Raw genomic sequence first — 21,295 nt, forward strand, 5'->3', positions numbered from 1 at the left:
GCTAATCTCAAAGGACCTTTCTGCTAATCTGAACGCCATGCTAATATTAAGAAAAATTAATGCTAATTTCGAAAAATTTCATGCTAATGTGAAGGTTATGGTAATCTTAGGATGATTTATTGTTAAACTACTTGGGTTTCTTGCTAACCTTCAAGGAATTTAACGTCAATTACAAGATACTTTTGTGCTAATGTTCAGGGAATTCCATGCTAATCTTATGAATTCATGCTAATGTTTAGAGAACTTGGTGCTTATATGATGCTAATGTTTGCTAATGTGAACATCCATGCTAATCTAAACAGGGTTAAATGTCAAACTACAAGGAGTTTTTTTCTAGTCTTAAGGGAATGTTATGCTAATAGTAAGAGGCCTTCGCTCTGGTGCTAAGATAATTCCATGCTAATCTTTTTGAAAATGTTAAGAGATATTTGTGCAAATCGCAAGGGAATTTATCGCTAGTGCTAAGACAATTTCATGCTAATATTAAGAGGTATTTGCACTGGTGCTAATACAATTCAATGCTAATATTATTGAGAATATTGATATTGAGCGATATTTGTGCTAATTGAAAGGGAATTTATTGCTGGTGCCAAAACGATATCTTGCTAATCTCAAAGGAATTAATTGCTAATATTAAGAGGCCTTTTAGCTAGTGCTAAGATAAGTCTATGCTAATGTTATTGAGAATATTGAGAAATATTTGTGCTAAACTCAAAAGAATTTACTGCTCATGCTAAAACAATATCTTGCTAATCTTAAGGGACTTTCTTGCCAATATTGAGAAGCCTTTTCCCTCGTGCTAAGATAAGTCTATGCTAATCTTATTGAGAATATTGAGAGACATATGTGCTAATCTCAAGGGAATTTATTGCTGGTGCTAAGACAATTCCATGCTAATCTTTTTGAAAATGTTAAGATGTTTGTGCAAATCGCAAGGGAATTTATCGCTAGTGCTAAGACAATTTCATGCTAATATTAAGAGGTATTTGCACTGGTGCTAATACAATTCAATGCTAATATTATTGAGAATATTGATATTGAGCGATATATGTGCTAATCTCAAGGGAATTTATTGCTCCTGCTAAAATGATATCTTGCTAATCTCAAGGGAATTTATTGCTAATATTAAGAGGCCTTTGTGCTAGTGCTAAAATAAGTCTATGCTAATGTTATTGAGAATATTGAGAGATATATGTGCTAATTGCAAGGGAATTTACTGCTCATGCTAAAACAATATCTTGCTAATCTTAAGGGACTTTATTGCCAATATTAAGAAGCCTTTTCGCTCGTGCTAAGATAAGTCTATGCTAATCTTATTGAGAATATTGATATTGAGCGATATATATGCTAATCTCAAGGAAATTTATTGCTCCTGCTAAAATGATATCTTGCTAATCTCAAGTGAATTTATTGCTTGTGCTAAGACAATTTCATGCTAATCTTTATTGCTTATCAAGAAGGATTTTATTCCTGGCGCGCAGATGATTTCATGCTAATATTAAGAGGTATTTGCACTGGTGCTAATACAATTCAATGCTAATATTATTGAGAATATTGATATTGAGCGATATTTGTGCTAATTGAAAGAGAATTTATTGCTGGTGCCAAAACGATATCTTGCTAATCTCAAAGGAATTTATTGCTGATATTAAGAGGCCTTTTAGCTAGTGCTAAGATAAGTCTATGCTAATGTTATTGAGAATATTGAGAGACATATGTGCTAATCTCAAGGGAATTTATTGCTCCTGCTAAAATGATATCTTGCTTATTTCAAGGGAATTTATTGCTTGTGCTAAGACAATTCCATGCTAATCTTTATTGCTTATCTAGAAGGATTTTATTCCTGGCGCGCAGATGATTTCATGCTAATAAAAAGGGAATCCCACGCTGATCTCAAGGGATTTTCCAGTAACTTCCATTTCCCGCATCAGCATCCACCTTCAAGTAGGAGCCGTAGTACTTGGTGATGTAGGGGCTGTCGCACTGGCTGAGGACGGTGATCTCCTGCTGGATGTCCTCGATCTCGTCCTCCGCCTCCTCCAGGTCGATGGTCTTGATGGCCACCACGCTCTGGGTGCGGTTGTCGATGCCTTTGAACACCTGCGGGGCGGCGAGACGGACCAATCAGCGAGCGGCGCCAGGGTTCGTCCGGACGGAGGACGTCTGGAGGACGTCTGGAGGACGTCTGGAGGACCTACCTCTCCGAAGGAGCCTTTTCCGATGCGGTCCAGTTTGGTGAAGAGCTCCTCCGGGTCGACCTGAGCGCTCTGCGGACGAGAGGAGGCGTCAAAACCGATAAAAAAATAATTAAAAAAAAAAAAAAAAAAAAAAAATCAGCCGTAAACAATATTAAAATATCAACTGATGAGAAATTCTTAGGAAAAAAAAACAAATCTGAAAGATTAAATTACCAGAAAACCTTCTTAATAAATTACAAAAAAAAAAAATATTTGTTTGGAAAATTACAGGGGGTGAAAATTGGTGTTAAAGGACAAAAAAAAATGCAAGTTAAGATTAAAAAGAGTCAAAACAATTGCTGTTATAAAATAAAATGAACAACATATATACACATGAATAAATGATTTTCAATAATTGAATACTTGGAGGGAAATACCTGGAATATTAGATTGGAAATTTAAGGGGACCAAATGAATGAAAAAAAAAAACCAAAATGGTAAAAAACGAGAAACTGCATAAAAATATCAGTAGAATTTACAAAAAACGAGAGAGAGAAAATAATAAAAAAAAATTTTAACAAATTTTGAGGGGAAGTGCCTGGAGTATTTGACCAGAAATTTAAGGGAACAAAACTACAGAAAAAAAAACAAACTAAAAATTACCTTTTTTTTTTTTTTTTAAAGACAAATCAAATAAATAACAAAATAATAATAATAATAATAAAATAAATTAATTAATATTGGGGAGATGCCTGGAATAAATTGTTTGGGAATTTAAGGGGACAAAATTGATTAAAAAAAAAGTCAGCAAAAACAACAAAATGCATAAAAATTAGTAGAATTTGAAAAAGACAGAGAGGATTTTGGAAAATTAAATATTGGGGGGAAATGCCTGGAATATTTGGTCTGAAATTTACGGGGACAAAAATCGGAGAAAAATTCTAAAAAGAAATGAAATAAAATAAAGCAAAAGTGAAAAAACAATTAACCAATATTGGGGGAAATGCCTGGAATTTGGCTGGAAATTTAAGGGAATGAAAAATTCAGAAAAAAAAAGAAAAAAAAAAAACTAAATAGACACACAGGAGTAAATAAATAAACAACCATGCCTGGAATCTTTGGTAAGAAATTTAAGGACACACACCTTCCCTCCCCGGCAAAAAAAAAAAAAAGTAGCGCCCCCTAAATTGATCAATAAATATTCTACAAAACTTAACATGACGAGCATTAAAAAAAAAAAAAAAAAAAATCCCTGAAAAATTCTGCTATAAATGCATCTAAAAGTACTTTTGGGGAAAAAAAAAATATGGAGAAAAAGAAATAAGAGGATGTGGTGGAAAATGTGTGGATATGATGAACCTCCGGAGGGGGGGGGGGGGGGGGGGCTGGAGAGCAAATGTAAACAGGAAGTGAAAGGACGGGCCGCTCCGGGGACGAGGAGCTTTAAAAATCCGCCTCACAAACAACAACCAGGGGTTTAATGAAACACAGACGCCGTCTGTCACTTTCCCAGGAAACACACACACACTTTCCATCACATCTGTGCGGCACACACACACACACACACACACACGCGCAGAAAAGCCCTAAAAGCACAGGAGGAAACTAGCATGACAGTTAAAGATAACAGGAAGTGAACACACGCAGTTGCTCGATCACACACACACACACACACACACACACACACACACACACTGTGCCGTGCATGGTGACTTTTTCGGGGACGGATGAGCAGCTCCTCTGCTTTCCCAGATAAACATGATGTCCGAGACGCTTCCTGTCGGAGAGTGCATTTCCAAAATAAAAGACGCGACGGGAAAAGGAGGGAAAATAACTTTCACCACTTCGAGGGAAACGAGTGAAAACCCCTGGAGGAGCATAAATATAAACAAACCCTTTTCAAAATAAAACCTGCGGGGAGTTAAGGGGATTTCATGCTAATATTAAGAGAATTCATACTAATTTTAAGGGGATTTGGAGGTAATATAATGGTAATGCTAATGTAAACATCCATGCTAATCTGAGGAGGATTTATGTCATGCTACAAGGAGTTTCTTGCTCATCTAAAAATAATTCAATGCTAATTCAATGCTATTTTATTGTTTTGCTAATGTAAACATCCATGCTAATTCAAAGAGGGTTTATTGTCACGGAGTTTCTGGCTAATTATAAAAGGAATGTCATGCTAAAAATAAGAGGCATTTGTGCTAACACACACATACACACACTTTCCTAAACCGTGCACCGCGACTTTTTCGGGGACGAATGAGCAGCTCTGAGCACCGTCAGGACGGACGCCATCTTTAATTTCAATTTACGTCATTTCTAGATATATCTACAGAGCAAAAATATGCTTGAAATTTAAAAAAAAAAAGTTTGTGAATTGGAAATTTCTGGCTAAATCTGAAAAGGTTTTTTGCTAAATTTTCTTTTTTGTCAAGGGGAAACATTCATGCTAGCCTCATGCAGTTCCATGCTAATCTTAAAAGACCAGATGTTCCAGATGTTAATCTAATGGCAATTCTCTGCTAATAGTAAGATAATTTCATGCTAATCTTATGGGAATTTCATGCTAATATTAAGATAATTTCACGCAAGGGAATTTAATGCTAATATTAAGTAATTTGCATGCTAATTTGAAGGGAAAGTCAATGCTAACCTTCAAGGAATTTCATGCTAATCTTCAGAGAATCATGCGAATCTGAAGAAAACTGATGCTAATCTGATTTATTGTCAACCTACAGGGGGTTTCTCGCTAATTTTCAGGGAATTTGATGCTAATATAAATTTAATTCATGCTAATTTCAGAGGAATTTGATGCTAATATTGATGTTTTGCTAATGTAAACATCCATACTAATCCAAAGAGCGTCTACAGGGAATTGCTGTCTACTCTTAAGGTGTTTCATGCTAAATATAAGAGGCCTTCATGCTAATGCTCAGGAAATTTCATGCTAATCTTAATGATAATATCCCGTGACTTTTGTGCTGATCTTAAGGGAAATCATTGCTAGCTTTAAGACAGTTTCATGCTAATCTTAAGGGCCTTTACTTCTTATCTTTAAGGAGTCTATGGCTAATAGCCAGATGATTTCATGCTGATATAAAGGGAATTACATGCTAATCTTAAAGGATTTTTCCAGAAACCTGGCATGCACAGTATAATATCTCACACACACAAACACGTGTGGTGGTTTATTAGAAGGCTATAATGATGCAGAACCACAGCAGGCTTTTAATTTGAAATCCAAACGACGGGCGTCGCTGGCCAAGAACCGCGGTGGGTCGGAAGGGTGGAGCCCCCCCACAACCGGGGAGATCCTCCACCCTCGCGGAGAAACCCGGAGAAATGCAAGAAAAACAAAAAAAAAGACAGAAAAGACTGGAAAATAAAGGACAAGCAGCTCCTCTTTCTCCTCCTGTGTTCGTCAAAGACGCTCACTTTCTGCTATGAGGGAGCCTGAACGCACCGCGAACAAGCGACCAATCCCGTCGACGGCATTGGGTTTTTTCGTCCAATCGGAGTCCAGCTGTCACTTAGCATTTGAGCTACATGTAAATATATGACAAGACCTTAAACCTAGAAATTCCATCACTCACCGAGTCCTTGAACGCAACGCGTTTGCCCTAAACGGCTAAAATGTAGCATCGAATAAACTAAAAAATCTCCGTGAAGAAAATTAAATAATATAATTTAAAAAGAAAAAAGAAATAACAAGATTAAATTTACATTACATTAAAAAAACACAAATTAAATTTAAACATGAGTTACATATAAATAACAAAAAATAAATTGTATTGAAAAATAATTTAAATAAAAATCTCATTTGAATCATTCAAATTTTAATACGAAAATCACACAGAAATAAAATAAAATGTAGTCAAATAATGAAAAAAAAAACCTTGGCTTAGGAATTTAATTTCATTCTGTGACTCCAAACCAAAATGTTCACAAACCAAATCAAATCTTTCCGTTGAAATCTATGTAAATCCCATCGATCCGTTCTAAAGCCCCAAAACTTATTTTTATCTTTTGAAACCTTTTAATTGGTTTAATCATGGTAACCAAATATAAAGGATAACATGGATTATTGCTGCATATAGCAAACATCATTTTTGCTATTCTCACTTCTTGCCAGTACTTATACACTAAGCTAGCAAAAGTAGGAGGCTAATGCTAACGCTATCTCCAGCTAGCTGTCGTTCATTCATCCAAGCTAGCACCTACTTTTCTCCTCCTTCTCAGACGTGAGACCTTTTCCTTCGCTACGTAGTCGCCCTTTTAGCCACATCGGCCGTTTTTAGCGCATCTTCGCTCTTCGGGATCGTACAGATGGTTGACTTAGCCGTTAGCGAGAGCCGTAACACCAACACAGCTCTCACGTTTAGCTACTATTTCCTTCTTCAGATCCACTAATTCTTAACTTCTCGCACTTTTAACCTTTTTGGGAGCCATAATGAAGGCTAGCTTACGACAGCAAACACAAAGACGAAGGATGTAAACAATGCGGAGCACGACCACCATTCGAAATTTGATCAAAAACGATTAGCTCGGAAGCCGAGGGTGTGTTGTGATAATGAACGGGGCGGCCTCTGTCAAGAGACGCGTGGGAAGTTACATAAAGTCGAAAATCAACGGGAGGCGAGCCGGAAAAACAAGCTAATTTAAAAATGTGACAAATGCTAAGAGAAAGAGGGGAAAAACAAACATCGAGAATTCTTCAAAGAGTGGAAAGCAAAAACTGCAGCGGAGGAAGAAAACGATAAGGAGGACCGGAGCCGCCGATTGATTACTTCCTGTTTCCCTGTGTGGAGATCGGCGTCTGTGTGTGTGTGTGTGTGTGTGTGTGGAGGTCAAAGGTCACAGCTGCTGGAGCGGGTGAGGGAGGGGGGAGCTGCAAACCTGACCTCTGCAGAGACACGGCATGTGAAAATATCAGGCTTGCTAAACACTTCCTGTTCCCTCCAGCGCTCTGGTCATGTGACGGTGAGCTAACGCTAACTTATGAAGTTTGCAAATTAAATTAAAACCTGATCAGATTTTTTTTAAATAGCATCCAGATTGTGATTCTGAACATCATTGTCTCTACTGGATTAGAACAAAAAATAATAATTAAATCTTCACATAATTATTATTTTTTTTCTTATATTTTTTTAATGCTCTTTTTTCTTTATTATTTTTTAACATTTTAAAAGGGCCTCCATTCCTTGCTTAATCCAATTCATTCAGGCTTTTATTTAACTAAACAACAGGAACAATGTGTGTTTGTGATCAACCATAGCATCCAGAGAAACACACACACACACACCTGCTTCAGGCACAGACAGCTGACGCACACACACTCAAAATAAAATCCCCACTCAGAATAAAAGCAATAACAACGATGTTAAAATGTAAAAATCTAGAATTGATCAACTTTAAATTGGTGATTAATATAAATTTGATTAATGATGATTAACATTAATGAATCAATCCTGAACATTACATCACCGCTGTCATTTGCGTTTCACAATGTCATTGAGTAATAAAAGAAGAATCCTCCCCGAACTGCACCTTTGATTATCATTACTGTTACTTATTAATCAATATTATGATCGCGATTTAAGGCGGACCCAGTTGACGTCCGGTCGGCTGCCATGTTGGTGCCGCCTCTGTCTGACTTCATCCCCTGCGACTGACACCGCGCCACCTACACCATAAAACCATTACATCGTAAATGCCTCACACACACACACACACACAAACACACACTGAGCGAACAATGACACTTGTAATTAAAACATGAGTCGAGGAAGCGCCGGAGGTGGGATAAAAACTACTAAAATGGAGAGTAAAGCGTGAGGGGGTGGGGCCGAAAAGAGGATAATTGGTGAAATAGTGAAATGCTAACAAAGTTCTTGCAGCGAGATTAAAATAGAAAAATAGAAATATGGAATAAAGAGGGGGAATCTAATGGGACCAGCCTAGGAGGGTGAGGGACTTCGGGTTCCTTTGCTTTCCTAGTATTTGTGGAATAAACCATTTCAGAACAGAGGGGGGTCCAAAGAGCAATACTGATCAGGTAAATATGAAAGAAACACGGGGAGGAAATAAACAACTCTTCAAAAGATTCCCCGAATATAACAGGAATTCTCCCTTTTAGGATTTCTTTATGTTTTTGTTGGTTTTTAAAAAGCGTCTGGCCGTCAGCATGGAATCCAGGGGGGGGGGGGCAACTCAAAGAGGGAAGACAGTGTGTGTTTTAGTGTGTGTGTGTGTGTCCACAAAACCCCAGGAGCTAAGACACACAGACATGCAGCCCGAACAATAAAGCTATTATTCATAAAACAGGGTTTTGGACGCGGCTAGGAGCCGTTAGCTTGAAGTCAGTGCATCTCTAGGGATTTAAAACATCAGCCTTTCAAAATAAAACAACAAGAGAGCTAGTAGCTTAGCATTAGCATGCATGCTAACCTGGAGGAGGAGCTCCGAGCCAATTCGCAGTTACTGAGCAGGGCTAGCTTCTATTGTTAGCATCCCACAGGCAGACAGCCAAGTGTTGTGTTTGTTGTTACTATGGTTACGTGTCCGTTGGGGTTTTTTGTGCCGTGTGGAAGGACGCACCACAAGAAAGAAACGAAAAGGAACAGGGTTTAGCTGCTAGTGCTAACACGGAACTTTGCAGTTAGGTAACATGGACAGTGTTGCAGCCACACACACACACACACACACACACACACAGGAGAAACACGACACCGTGGATGATTTGTCGGCCGTTGCCAAACACGCTGAATCATCTGACAGCATCCGGAAACGAGTGTGGACTCGCTTCGCCGCCGCTCTCAGGGCGAATAACCCCCCCGCTGACGCACAGGTGTGTGTGATCGTTAGGCAACGCAGATGTCCACGCGTCGCCAGGCGTTGCTGCAGCAGCTGCGGGCCGTCACTGACACACACACACACACACACACTCAGAGCCAGTCACACAGGTCGACACACCTGGGGCGGGTTTCCATGTTGGCCCCGAGATGAAACAACAAAAGAATCGATAAAAATACATGAGATAAAGCTCAAAACGCTCCAACGTTTGCGAAACAGCGAGATGATTTAATACGAAAATTAAACAGAATTAGGATTATTAGGGTTCTGAGCAGCTAAAACGAGGAAAAACTCAAAAAAAGCTCACGTTAACAGGAAGTGCCTCTCAAAATGTTGATTTAAGAGGTTGAGAAAAGTCTTCAGTCATTGAATAAATGTGGCTGGAAGCGACACACACCTTCCCAGAACCTAAAAATAACACCCCGCGTGATAAAGGGTTATATAGGTCTCAGTTATGACAGAATGGGCCTTATCAGAGTCTAAAAATAAATGCAATAAACCAGGAAAAGATACAACATTCCCACTCAGAGTCCAAGGAGATCAAGTTCAACCCTTTACAATGGCACGAGAGGGTGATTGAGTAATGATTGCCTGATCAGTTCTCCACCTGGATCAATAATCCACATTTTGCAGGGGAGCGGTAAATTCTCGTCAAGCTAGCGGTTGTTAGAATTCCACTTCCGGTCCGCTTGTCAAGCGGAAGTTCAGGCTTTGATTTTGAAATTTTCCAACGCGGAATCCGAGGGAGCGAAAACAGACCATAATAATCCACCCTCGGACGGTCCTCAATCACGTCCTTCGATTCGGTCCATCGATCGGCGGATTAAAGTCCGACTCAGCCAGAGACTCGGGTTTAAATCGAGCTTAATCTCGACTTTGTACAAACCGGAAGTGGAAATTTTATTACTAAAAAAATAAACTTTTATTTTGGAAGCTAAGGGACGTCTGTGAGTTCGGATATAAGAACCCGGATGTGGATTGATTTCTTTTTTTTTTTTTTTATTTACTAATTTGAGCGTCTAATAAAAGTATCGCGCTGTTGCTCCTCCTTCTACTTCTGCGCCTCTGTGGACAAACTGGTTTAAGAAGAAAAAAAAAAACCTCCACCTTCTGCTCACCTGCATTCCAGGAACCTCCATGGTGACTCCTCTGCTCCTCGAACTTCTCTGAGGAGGTGGAGGTGGAGGAGAAGGTGGAGGTGGAGGTTCCTCCTCTACAGCTTCGCAAAAGACGCGGACAAAGAGAAGGGAGCAGGTGAGGTCCTGGTCCTGGTCCTGATCCTGGTCCTGGAGAAGAGCAGTTCCACGGCAATGCCGTCCTGTTGCGGGACTCCGAAGCAACAGACGAACAAGAAGAAGGCGAGAAAACAGACGGACGAGGAGGAGGAGAAGGAGTGACGCTGGTCCGAGGATCCTGAAGGGGAGGAGCGACCCGCGGTGGCGCCCCCTGCTGGCCGCATATATTTATATTATCATATAAATCTATTTATCTTCTGCCGTCTTTATTCATTTATTTTTTTATTATTACTTCTGGTCATCTCTCCTTGTTTTATTTTATTTTCATTTCTTTTTATAGCATCCGGGATCCCACTATTTCCTCCAGGAATATCAATAATATATATAAAGTATTTCTGATCTATCTATCTATCTATCTATCTATCTATCTATCTATCTATCTATCTATCTATCTATCTAGCGAGAAGAAATCAGAATCTACAATTTAGACAGGTATTTTTGCTTTTCTGCGCTTTTAATTTACTTACACATTTATTTATATATTAAAATTAAATCGATAAATATATCATCTTCTTCTTCTTCCTCTTTCGGCTTTTCCTGTCAGGGAAGTTATGATTAAATCGATGCATTAAATCGGCTGCATTAAATCAATATATCATAGCGAATTTAAATCTCTGACGCTTCATGTCAAACTGTTTGGGGTTTTTTCCAAAAGAGCCAGTGGTCTGAGTTTTTGCTTATCTCTTACATTGATATCAACAAGATTTCTGTCAAATTTTCAGAGTTCCATAAACAAATATTATTGAACTGGAAAAAGATATATGTACAGTTTCTCACCACACGGTACAATAATATGGAACAATAGAGATTTGCTGCATTGCAACAAATCTCTTTTTTATTTTAACAAGGAATGGTTTGAGAAAGATATACGGTCAATAATGGAATTGATGGATGACAATGGCGGTCTTTTGCACTATGAACAATTCTGCACCAAACACAGCTTTAACCCTCCCATATCAGAGTTCATAAAGTAACGTAACGCACTACCCCGACAATTTGACCAAAAACAAAATATCATATAATATGAAATAAAACCACAGGTAACCCTGCTTTATGAGAAAATGTTTAACAGAAAACTTATTTCCTAGACGTCAAAATAAAATAATATTCTAAATACATTTGATAAGGAATTGATTGCCATGCTGCAAACTGTGTATCTGACTCTACCCATACCCCTAAGGCAAAAGAGACCCACTTTAAAATTATGAATGACATCTACCCATCTAATTATTGAGGGTACGCTTTAATTTTGAAGATAATATATGTACATTTTGTGAAGACAATATTGAAACCACAGGCAACATATTTTTCTGATGCGAAAAAGTACAAGACTTTTGGGCTAAAACTCAAAAATGGATTAAAGACAAATTTCTATCGTCACCAGTTTCCTTCTCAAGAGATGACATAACCTTTGGTTTACTTTTAAGCAACAAAAGTGATAAATTCTGTGTCAATGTTATTTCAGGCTTGACCAAGTTCTTCATTCACAAAAACAGAATGCAAAAATGTTCCCCCGATTTCAAGTTCTTTATAAACGATTTTGAATTATATGAAAAAATCCTTGAAATTTATGGAAAAATCCAAAAAACAAAAAATATACAGTTTGATGTCTGAGATTCCTTGTGAACCACCAAGATAAATACATATTATATTCCCTTGCAATCTGTTTTTTTTTTTCTAATTTGTTTATTTTCTTCCATTTTCTTTTTCATCTAGCATTTAACATTTCTGACAAACTTTTAATGCTGTTGACTCGTACAGTTAAGTGATTACATACAGAATGAATGTCCTTATATCCTTTGCTTCCTCATCCCCGGTTGATTCATTAACATTCTATTCTACGTTTCTATTCTATTCTATGTTTGTTTGTACATATGTTTATCTGTTTATACTATTTATTTAAAAAAAAAATAGTATAAACAGATATACATATTTACGGCAAGGTAGAATCGAATGTCAATGAATCAACCGGGGATGAGGGAGCAAAGGATATAAGGACATTTGTTCTGAATGTAATCAGTATTAAAGGTGTAATACAAGAAGAGAAAGAAAATAAAGGAAAAATAAGAATTAATAGATAAATAAAATAAAATAAAAAAAAATAATAATAAATTGCAAGGGAATATAACATGTATTTAACTTGGTGGTTCACAAGTAATATCAGACATCAAACTGTGTATTTTTTTGGTTTTTGGATTTTTCCATCAGGGTTAAGGAGTTTTTTTTATATGTTATTCAAAATCGTTTATAAAGAACATAAAATCAATGTTCAATAAAAAAAAAAAAAAAAGTTTCCATAAAAGCGTGTCCCTCCATTGTTTTGAAACACGACCCACTTCCGCCCCGCTTTCGTCGCTTCCGGGTTTGGCAACGTGACGTCACCCGGAAGTGAGCGCCGTCCAGCCAGCGGGTGGGCGGGGCCCGGCACAAGATGGCGTCGCTTCGCTGCCGGCGGGATCCCTGCGGCGTCGTTTGTCTAATTTTGACGTATTTCAGCGTCTTGTACGCGGACTACGTGGTCATCGAGTATGTCCTCATCCCCGCCTACTCCGGCAGGTCGGTACCGGGACCGTCCGCTCCGCCTCCGGGTCACGGGAGCGGTGGAAGACAGACATGGCGTCCGCCGTCTCTCAGCGTCCGCTGCGGTGACGGGGTGTCTGTCCGCAGAACTCAAAACAACAATAATTAATTAAAACAAAACAAAGCAAAAAGATCGTAACAAAAACATGAATTGAAATTCGGTATTTTCATTGGCGATTTTTTTTGGTTTTGGTTTTTTTTTGTACCGGAACCGATTTACCGACGAAACGCCGCCATGGCAACCGCCCGTCATCAAACTATAAACATATATTTATTCATTTTAGATTATTTTGCAGGAATTATATTCCTCCTCCTTTCTTTGATTTTGGCAAAAATGGTATGAATTTATATATGTTTACATTATTTACGCGTGTAATCGCAGGTTACATGCTACCTAAAATGCTGCACACGGTCTATTATAAAGAAATGTTTTTATTTTTAATACTTACGAAACCGTGGCTACTTGTGACATGTACCAAATTGCGATTAATACATTTGTAAATTGATTTATGTGCATTTCCGGTTATTTGCGATCATCAGATGATGCTATTTATTAAAAATCTATGCTTTTGTGTTTATTTTAAAGAGCTATGACGTACTACTTGGTGATATGGCATCGTATTTGATTTTATGTCTAATGTTTACGTTGCCGGCACGTAATTCTTTACCTCATCCATTCATTCATTCATTCTTTACACTGCTTATCCTGCAGTCAGGGTTACGCAGGGTTTGTACGAGTCATGAAAAATAGTTAAAAGAAATAGATTTTGCAAAAGTGAAGGCCTTAAATTGCATTAAAAAGCATTAAATACAATGCCTGGAGGCATGAAACGCATACATACACTTGATGGAAAAAAACATTGTTATTTGTAATTTTATTTTGATTAGTCTATCTAAAACTTTTGTGAGTTCGATTGCAATAGTTTGATTATTGGTGATGATTGACAGATGGAAACGTTTTGTTTACAGCTGGTGTTCTGCATGAAGTTTCACCAGAGTTGAAGAAAAAAGGAAATAAACTAATAAATTTGCACTAATAATCATGCACAAAGTTAAAATCGTGTGTTTCTTAACTTCCATTGTCACTCAAAAGGTCATATGTACATATTTGCAAATGTACCAAATCTATTCAACGTATCTACAGCTGGAAATGGACATTAAGTCAGTAAAACTTAGTAAACAAGTGATAAAACTCACTTGTTACTCAGACACTTATAGTTTTATCACTTGTTTACTAAGACACTTTATAGTTTCATTGAGACACTTTATAGTTTATAGTTTATTTTTATTTCTAATTCTGCCTTTTCTTTTTATTATTTATTACTGTTATATTTTCTGTAACTCTGGCACAACAATTTCCTTCCGGATTGATAAAGTTGTTCTTATCTTATCTTATCTTAAATTAGTTTAAAATGGCTTTAAAAACCAGTAAATTAGATTAGCTAATACCTGCAGAAACCCTATACTGGAGGCGGGGTTTCCCCTGGACCAATCACAGGGCCTCATACAGAGACGTCCACAGGCAGATGCGCTAACCGCTGTGCTATTACTGTTAGCATGTGTTTGTGTGTGTTTATCTGATCTGTGTGGGACTCAACAGGCATGGAGCAGGACAAGCATGGTTTTAATCCCTGTGTGTGTGTGTGTGTGTGTGTGTGTGTGTGTGTGTGTGTGTGTCTTCCAGTGTGTGGTGCACCCTCCATGGCTCAGTGTTCAACCTGATCCTGCTGCTGCTGCTCGCCTGTCACTCCAAGGCAGTCTTCTCTGACCCCGGTCAGCCCACACACACACACACACACACACATACACACGTCCTCATCATCAATAAATAATCAATCAGTGTGTGTGTGTGTGTGTGTGTGTGTGTGCAGGGATGGTGCCTCTGCCGGACACGGCCATTGATTTCTCGGACCTGCGCTCGCAGTCCAGCCGGATGAGTGAGAGGGTGAGTCTTGAGCTTTTATTTTGGAGGGGTGAAGGTCACTTCCTGTTTGGGCGCCGCTGACTTCCTGTGTTGCCGCTGACTTCCTGTGTTCCTCAGGGCTGCGAGGGCTGGACGGTGTGCAGCCGCTGCGAGACCTACAGACCTCCACGTGCACACCACTGCCGCGTCTGCCAGAGGTGCATCCGCCGCATGGACCACCACTGCCCCTGGTGAGGGACCTCCACCTTCTCCTGCATCTTCTCCACCTCCATCTTCTCCGACTCCATCTTCTCCTCCATCTTCTCCTCCTGCATCTTCTCCACCTCCATCTTCTCCACCTTCTCCTTCTCCACCTTCTCCTCCTCCATCTTCTCCTCCATCTTCTCCACCTCCATCTTCTCCGACTCCACCTTCTCCACCTCCATCTTCTCCACCTCCATCTTCTCCTCCACCTTCTCCACCTCCATCTTCTCCACCTCCATCTTCTCCACCTTCTTCTCTTCCATCTTCTCCTCCTCCATCTTCTCCTCCTGCATCTTCTCCACCTCCATCTTCTCCGACTCCACCTTCTCCACCTCCATCTTCTCCTCCTCCATCTTCTCCACCTTCTCCTCCTCCATCTTCTCCTCCTCCATCTTCTCCACCTTCTCCTCCTCCACCTTCTCCTCCTCCATCTTCTCCTCCATCTTCTCCTCCTCCACCTTCTCCACCTCCATCTTCTCCACCTTTTCCTCCTCCACCTTCTCCTCCTTAATCTTCTCAACCTTCTCCTTCATCTTCTCCACCTCCATCTTCTCCTCCTCCATCTTCTCCACCTTCTCTTCCATCTCCTCCTCCTCCATCTTCTCCTCCATCTTCTCCACCTCCACCTTCTCCTCCTCCATCTTCTCCTCTTCCATCTCCTCCTCCTCCATCTTCTCCTCCATCTTCTCCTCCATCTTCTCCACCTCCACCTTCTCCTCCTCCATCTCCTCCATCTTCTCCACCTCCATCTTCTCCACCTCCACCTTCTCCTCCTCCATCTCCTCCATCTTCTCCACCTCCATCTTCTCCTCCTCCACCATCTCCACCTCCATGTTCTCCGGCTCCACCTTCTCCACCTTCTTCTCCTCCATCTTCTCCTCCTCAATCTTCTCCACCTCCATCTCCTCCACCTTCTCCTCCTCCACCTTCTCCACCTTCTTCTCCTCCATCTTCTCCTCCTCAATCTTCTCCACCTCCATCTCCTCCACCTTCTCCTCCTCCACCTTCTCCACCTTCTTCTCCTCCATCTTCTCCACCTCCATCTTCTCCTCCTCCACCATCTCCACCTCCATGTTCTCCGGCTCCACCTTCTCCACCTTCTTCTCCTCCATCTTCTCCTCCTCAATCTTCTCCACCTCCATCTCCTCTACCTTCTCCTCCCCTCAACATTGACTCCAATCTCCTCGTGTCTTTCAGGATCAACAACTGTGTCGGGGAACTGAACCAGAAGTACTTCATCCAGTTCCTCTTCTACACCGGTGAGTCCAGGCCTTCATCTCCTCCTTCTCCTCCATCACCTCCTCCTTCTCCTTCACGTTCTCCCTCTCCTCCATCATCCACTTCTTCTCCTCCTTCACCTCCTCCTCCATCCCATCCATCTCCTCCCCTTCCATCTTCTCTTCCATCTCTCCATCATCTCCATCTTCTCCTCCCATCTTCTCCATCAGCTCTGTCCCTTCCTTCACCTCCGTCTTCTTCCTGAAGTTCTCCATGTGGTGGAGGACGAAGGTGCAGAGATGTTTGTGTGGGTCTGCAGGCGTGGCCAGCCTGTACTCGCTGGTGCTGGTGGTGTGGGCCTGGGTGTGGAGGATGAAGACGGAGAAGGACGGCGGCGAGGAGAAGGACGGCGAGGAGACGCCTAGCAAGCACCTGATCGTGTGAGTCAACATGGCCGCCGGCGCCGTGCGTCCTCCTCTCTGGAACCTTCCTGAGAACTTCTCCTGGTGTCCTCCAGCGCTCACTACATCATCCTGCTGGTGGAGTCGGTGCTCTTCGGCGTCTTCGTCATGGTCATCTTCTACGACCAGGTGGGCGCCGCCGCCGCCGCCGATTTGTTCCCGAAACGCGCACGCTAAAGCGCACGCTTCCTCCCGCCAGCTCATCTCCATCGTCACCGACGAGACGCCCATCGAGCAGATGAGGAACCGTCTGATGATCAAGGACAGAGGTTCTCCGCCCTCGTCCTCGTCCTCGCCGCCGCCGCCTCCTCCTCCCTCGCACACCCGCAAGCCCAAGCTAGCGCTGCTGCGCGAGGTCTTCGGACGAGGTGGGCGGCCGCCATCTTGTTTTTTTCCCACAGGAAGTGGACGCGGCGTTGATCGGACGCTTCCTCCTCCTTCCCCCGCAGGGTCGGTGTTCTGCTGGCTCCTCCCCCTCCACGCCAGCCCGCCGTCGCTCGGCGGCGTCAGCTACTCGGCGCTGCCCGACTACGACGTGTGACGGCGAGAGGAAGTTGCGGCGGTCGTTTTTTTTTTTTTTTTGTTGTTGTTGTTGTTTTTTTTTGTGTTTTTTTTCCAATGGGTGAATGTTTACCGCCATCTTGAAGATCCTCCCTGAGGACGACGCCATTTCTACACCGGCGTCCAATCAGAGCGCGGCGCCTGACCTGTTTGATGTCAGATCAATGGGTGTGGGATCAAACGTCCATCAAACGCTTGCGGATCAAAGTCGTCGTTGCTTTTATTTATTGAGACTTTCTTACTTTGAAATCATGAAGGAACTCCTTTTTTTGTTTTATTTTTATACATTTAAAAAGACCCTGTCAATCATGCGTGCATGCGTGTGTGTGTGTGTGTGTGTGTGTGTGTGTGTGTGTGTGTGTGAGACCATTAGTTGATCACAGACTAATAACCATCAGTGTGTCGTAGCAATCGTCAGTAATGGACAGTTGACCAATCAGTGAGTCCGAATCTGGAGCGTTGTCACTTTAAGAGGTGTGATTGACAGCTGTGCTGTTTACATCCGGAAGAGGAAAAAAAACAGTATGTGTAAATAATTATTTATGTTTTTGTTGTTTTGTTTAGCATGTTTGAGCTAACCTGCAAAACTACTAAGCTGAAGGTTCCGCCTCTCAGGTGGAAGCTCCGCCTCTTGAATGGAGTTCTGCCTCTCTGAAGGAAGCCCCGCCTCCAAGGAGAGAGCTCCGCCTCTCGAATGGAAGCTCTGCCTCTTGAATGGAAGCTCCACCTCTGAGAAGGAAACTCCGCCTCCCAGGTGGAAGCTCCGCCTCTTTAAAGGAAGCTCCGCCTCTTGGCTGGAGTTCTGCCTCTTTGAAGGAAGCTCTGCCTCCCACCCAGTTGGAAGCCCCGCCTCCGACAAGAGAGCTCCGCCTCTCGAATGGAAGTTCCACCTCCCAGTTGGAAGACCCGCCTCCCAGAAGAGAGCTCCACCTCTTGAATGGAAGCTCCGCCTCTTTGAAGGAAGCTCCGCATCTCCCAGATGGAAGCTCCGCCTCTCGAATGGAAGCTCCTCCTCCCAGATGGAAGCTCCGCCTCTTGAATGGAAGCTCCGCCTCCAAGAAGGAAGCTCCACCTCTCGAATGGAGGTCCCGCCTCTTCCGTTGAAGCTCCGCCTCCGTGTTTCACAGTGTTTTCCTCTTGTTTTTGACTCTCGGACCAAAGACTTGCCTTCGATGCTTCTCTTCTCCAGAACATTTGGTTGTCGGTGTTTCTCACCGTGTGAAGAACCTACACACACACACACACACACACACACACACACGTTCTCAGGAAAACAAGCCTTTTCTTCCTTTTTTTTTTAAACCCCTAAAGCCGTTGCGTGATTGGCCAGCCGCTCGGCGCTCAGAACTTCCCGTCATCCCCCCTCCGTGCACGCCGTTCTGCGTTTTGTATCGAACCTCGGAAAGGGAAAAGCACTCAGTGCAGCTGCTTCTTTTGTAAATATGTGTGTGTGAAAGTGTGTGTGTACATTTTTTTTTAAATTTCCTGAACGCCCTCTTACCTTTTCCAGGTTTTCTCCTGTCCTTATGGTCTCACCTTGAAATCAAGGCTTTAATTCCAGGAGTGAGAAAAAAAACGATGCATTTACTAAGGAGATGAGAAACTTTAAAAATGCAAAAATATGTATTAAATTTTTTTTTTTTTATTATTCTGTCTGCCGAGACGATGATCATATGTTTGGTATCCTTGATGAGGGCATTTTATTTCTAATTATTTTATCACGGTTTGACTTGTATCCCATTTTATTTTTATATTTATTTTTATTTATTTTATTATCAAATGGTATGGTTGTTGGAGGCGACACCACCCAGTGGCTGCCGCAGGAAGGATTAGCGCCCTCTAGTGGCGAATATGATGAACTGCATCCACTGAGGTCAGAGGAATCCTGGGTTTTGTTTTCTTTCCGTTGGGGAATCAAACTTTCAACTTTGAACATCAAATCTCAAATAAGACCCGAGAGCGGGTCACAGGCCCGACGGGGTTCCAGCACTGACGTTTACAAGATCTTTTATTTATTCTCGCTCCGGTTTTGTTTGTTTGTTTGTTTCTTTGTCTCTTTCAACTGGAAGTAAAAGTTGTTTGTTTCTGAAGTTGCGAGGCCTCTCGTCATCCGCGTCATCTGTGAACACTGTTCCAACACCTTCCCGGTAACACACACACACACACACACACACACAATGATTCACACACACACACATGCGCTGTCACACACACTCTAGCTAACAGTAGCAGTAACAGCCTGCTTTGTTTCACTGTTTAAGGAAGGGGAAAACACCAAATATTATTTTCAAAGGTCATTTTAGGTTTCTGCTCGATAATCTTGGTTAAACGGCCGCCACGCCAAACCAGCTGGTCTGACGGCTTTTGAAAAAGAGAAAAATGAAAATAATCCGGTTCTGTTTTCCAGTGGAGTATTTAAGAGGATCAACGATGCCCCAGAAAACCCAGCGAAGCTGCGGAGATCCGCCTCGGTTTGGGGTTGGCGTGGCTCGGACAGTCCGGCCCGTCGGTTCTCCTCCATGAAGAACCTGTGAGATCATCTTCGGCGATGTTTTAAGATGTTTTTGATTTCCTCATGCTGGGCCACTCCCTCTCCCAGATCTCTCAGGAGAACCTGAAGATGCATACTGGACGTACGGGTCGGTCCTCCACACTTCCTGGGCTCGGTCGTGACCCAGTACCCCCAGGAGTCCCATGGACTGCCCATGGTGAGTCCACGTCTCCAGAGACTTGATGTTTTCCAAATTTGTCAGGCCCAGGAGAGGGTCTGATGGTGTCTGGAAATGGCAGGAAGTAGGACTAGGGATTAGCTACTTGAGATATCCTGCAGGGATTAGCCTCTGGGAAGGTAGACTAAAGAATAGTCTAGATTGTGGTTGACCTTTGGTTGAGTAGGGATTAGCCTCTGGGGGATTAGCCTCGAGGATTGCAAGCCGAGGATCAACCGATGGAGGGTCCCGTGAGGGATTAGCAACCGCAAAGCCAGACTAGGGATTAGTTACTAGGGAGTTCCATGGGGGATTAGCCGCTGGGAAGTCAGACTAAAGATAAGCCAGAGTTAAACTGGGGATTAGCCGCTGGAGAGTTCCATGGAGGATTAGCCTCTAGAAGGTCAGACCAGGAGTTGGACTGAGTACTAGCCTCTGGAAAGCCAGATTAGCCAGTGGAGCTGTGGATTGTGGTTGAGCCTTTGGAAGTAGGACTAGCGGTTAGCCAGAAGAGGGTGTCATTGGGGGGATTGGCCTCTGGAGAGTCAGTTTTGGGACCAGCTCAGAGCTGGCATTCCCATAAGGTTCTCCTCATGTCCCTGATCTGCAGGTGGTTGTCCTCTACAAGACAAACTTCCATCGTTGCTCAAGCTCACTCAGTTACTCATGTCAACTCGGTAACTGCGGGAACAGAAGAGCAGAACATCACCATCAGCATGGAGGGGAGTGGAGAGTGGTGCCAGCGCGAGTACGTCTCCATCCGAACGCTGCCCACCAACCAGCCCTTTGAGCTCTGGTGAGTTCTCTGATTGGTCGATCTGGATGGAAACCTTTTCTCTCCGGCGAATGCTCAGCAGGTTTTACTTTGAGTTCCAGAATCTTTTCCCAGGTCCACAACCAGTGAGTGGGATGTTCTTGTATGTCCTAGTCTTCGGTCCAACAGGTCCCCACAGAGCACCATCATACCTGCAGTGAGGAGAGTCAGGTCCATGCCTTGACCACACCTGATGGTCAAGTCCACACCTGAAGCATGCTAATGATTGGGACAAGGTTGAGGTAATGCGGTATGCTTGATGGAGGGATTTGAGGCTGACATCTGGGAGGGGTGGCCAGAGGTCTGAGCTTCTCCAGCTTCTCTGAGCTTCGGTGCCTCCTGGTGGACGGAAACCCCATTCATCCTCCTGGATGTAAAAGAGCATCAACATCTTCCTGCTCTCCTCTGAGAACCCATTCCTCACTTAAACTTGACATGTTCGGACGACCACACAGG

At 42.3% G+C, this 21,295-nt stretch overlaps 2 protein-coding genes across 4 annotated transcripts in view; one reads left to right on the forward strand and one right to left on the reverse strand.

Annotated features, from left to right (window-relative positions):
- Positions 1-10,397, reverse strand: part of LOC147223349 (serine/threonine-protein kinase 26-like) — a 17,748-nt gene extending 7,351 nt beyond the window's left edge. The window contains exons 1-3 of the mRNA XM_086165588.1: positions 10,154-10,397; positions 2,199-2,267; positions 1,939-2,100 (exon numbers count right to left, since the gene is read on the reverse strand). Coding sequence (XP_086021714.1) covers positions 1,939-2,100; positions 2,199-2,267; positions 10,154-10,174 — 252 coding nt within the window. The 5' untranslated portion in view covers positions 10,175-10,397. The remainder of the gene's footprint in view (positions 1-1,938; positions 2,101-2,198; positions 2,268-10,153) is intronic.
- A 2,352-nt stretch (positions 10,398-12,749) lies between these two features.
- LOC147223350 (palmitoyltransferase ZDHHC3) lies at positions 12,750-19,405 on the forward strand. Of its 3 annotated transcripts, none has more exons than XM_086166472.1 (9): positions 12,750-12,886; positions 14,595-14,683; positions 14,782-14,855; positions 14,952-15,064; positions 16,275-16,336; positions 16,615-16,735; positions 16,813-16,885; positions 16,956-17,124; positions 17,206-19,405. In XM_086166472.1, exons 1-9 carry the CDS (start codon positions 12,762-12,764, stop codon positions 17,295-17,297), a joined length of 918 nt encoding a protein of 305 aa, XP_086022598.1. In that variant the 5' UTR covers positions 12,750-12,761; the 3' UTR covers positions 17,298-19,405. The 3 variants fall into 3 exon arrangements, 2 of the variants coding, with proteins under 2 accessions (XP_086022598.1, XP_086022597.1); XR_015107635.1 differs by having other exon boundaries at positions 12,751-12,886; positions 16,956-17,756; positions 17,882-19,405; XM_086166471.1 differs by having other exon boundaries at positions 12,751-12,886; positions 16,956-19,405.
- Positions 19,406-21,295: the final 1,890 nt, after the last annotated feature.

The sequence above is a fragment of the Fistularia commersonii genome, chromosome 19, assembly GCF_037954325.1.
Source record: "Fistularia commersonii isolate RoL2024-O1a breed Wild chromosome 19, RoL_Fcom_v1.0, whole genome shotgun sequence".
NCBI lineage: Eukaryota > Metazoa > Chordata > Actinopteri > Syngnathiformes > Fistulariidae > Fistularia > Fistularia commersonii.

Bases quoted from the DNA above. Each gene is read 5' to 3' on its own strand.
- LOC147223350 (XM_086166471.1), top strand. From the start codon at position 12,762: ATGGCGTCGCTTCGCTGCCGGCGGGATCCCTGCGGCGTCGTTTGTCTA. The intron at 16,337-16,614 runs GTGAGTCCAGGC...GTGGGTCTGCAG, and splicing joins CCAGTTCCTCTTCTACACCG to GCGTGGCCAGCCTGTACTCG. The intron at 16,736-16,812 runs GTGAGTCAACAT...GGTGTCCTCCAG, and splicing joins CCTAGCAAGCACCTGATCGT to CGCTCACTACATCATCCTGC.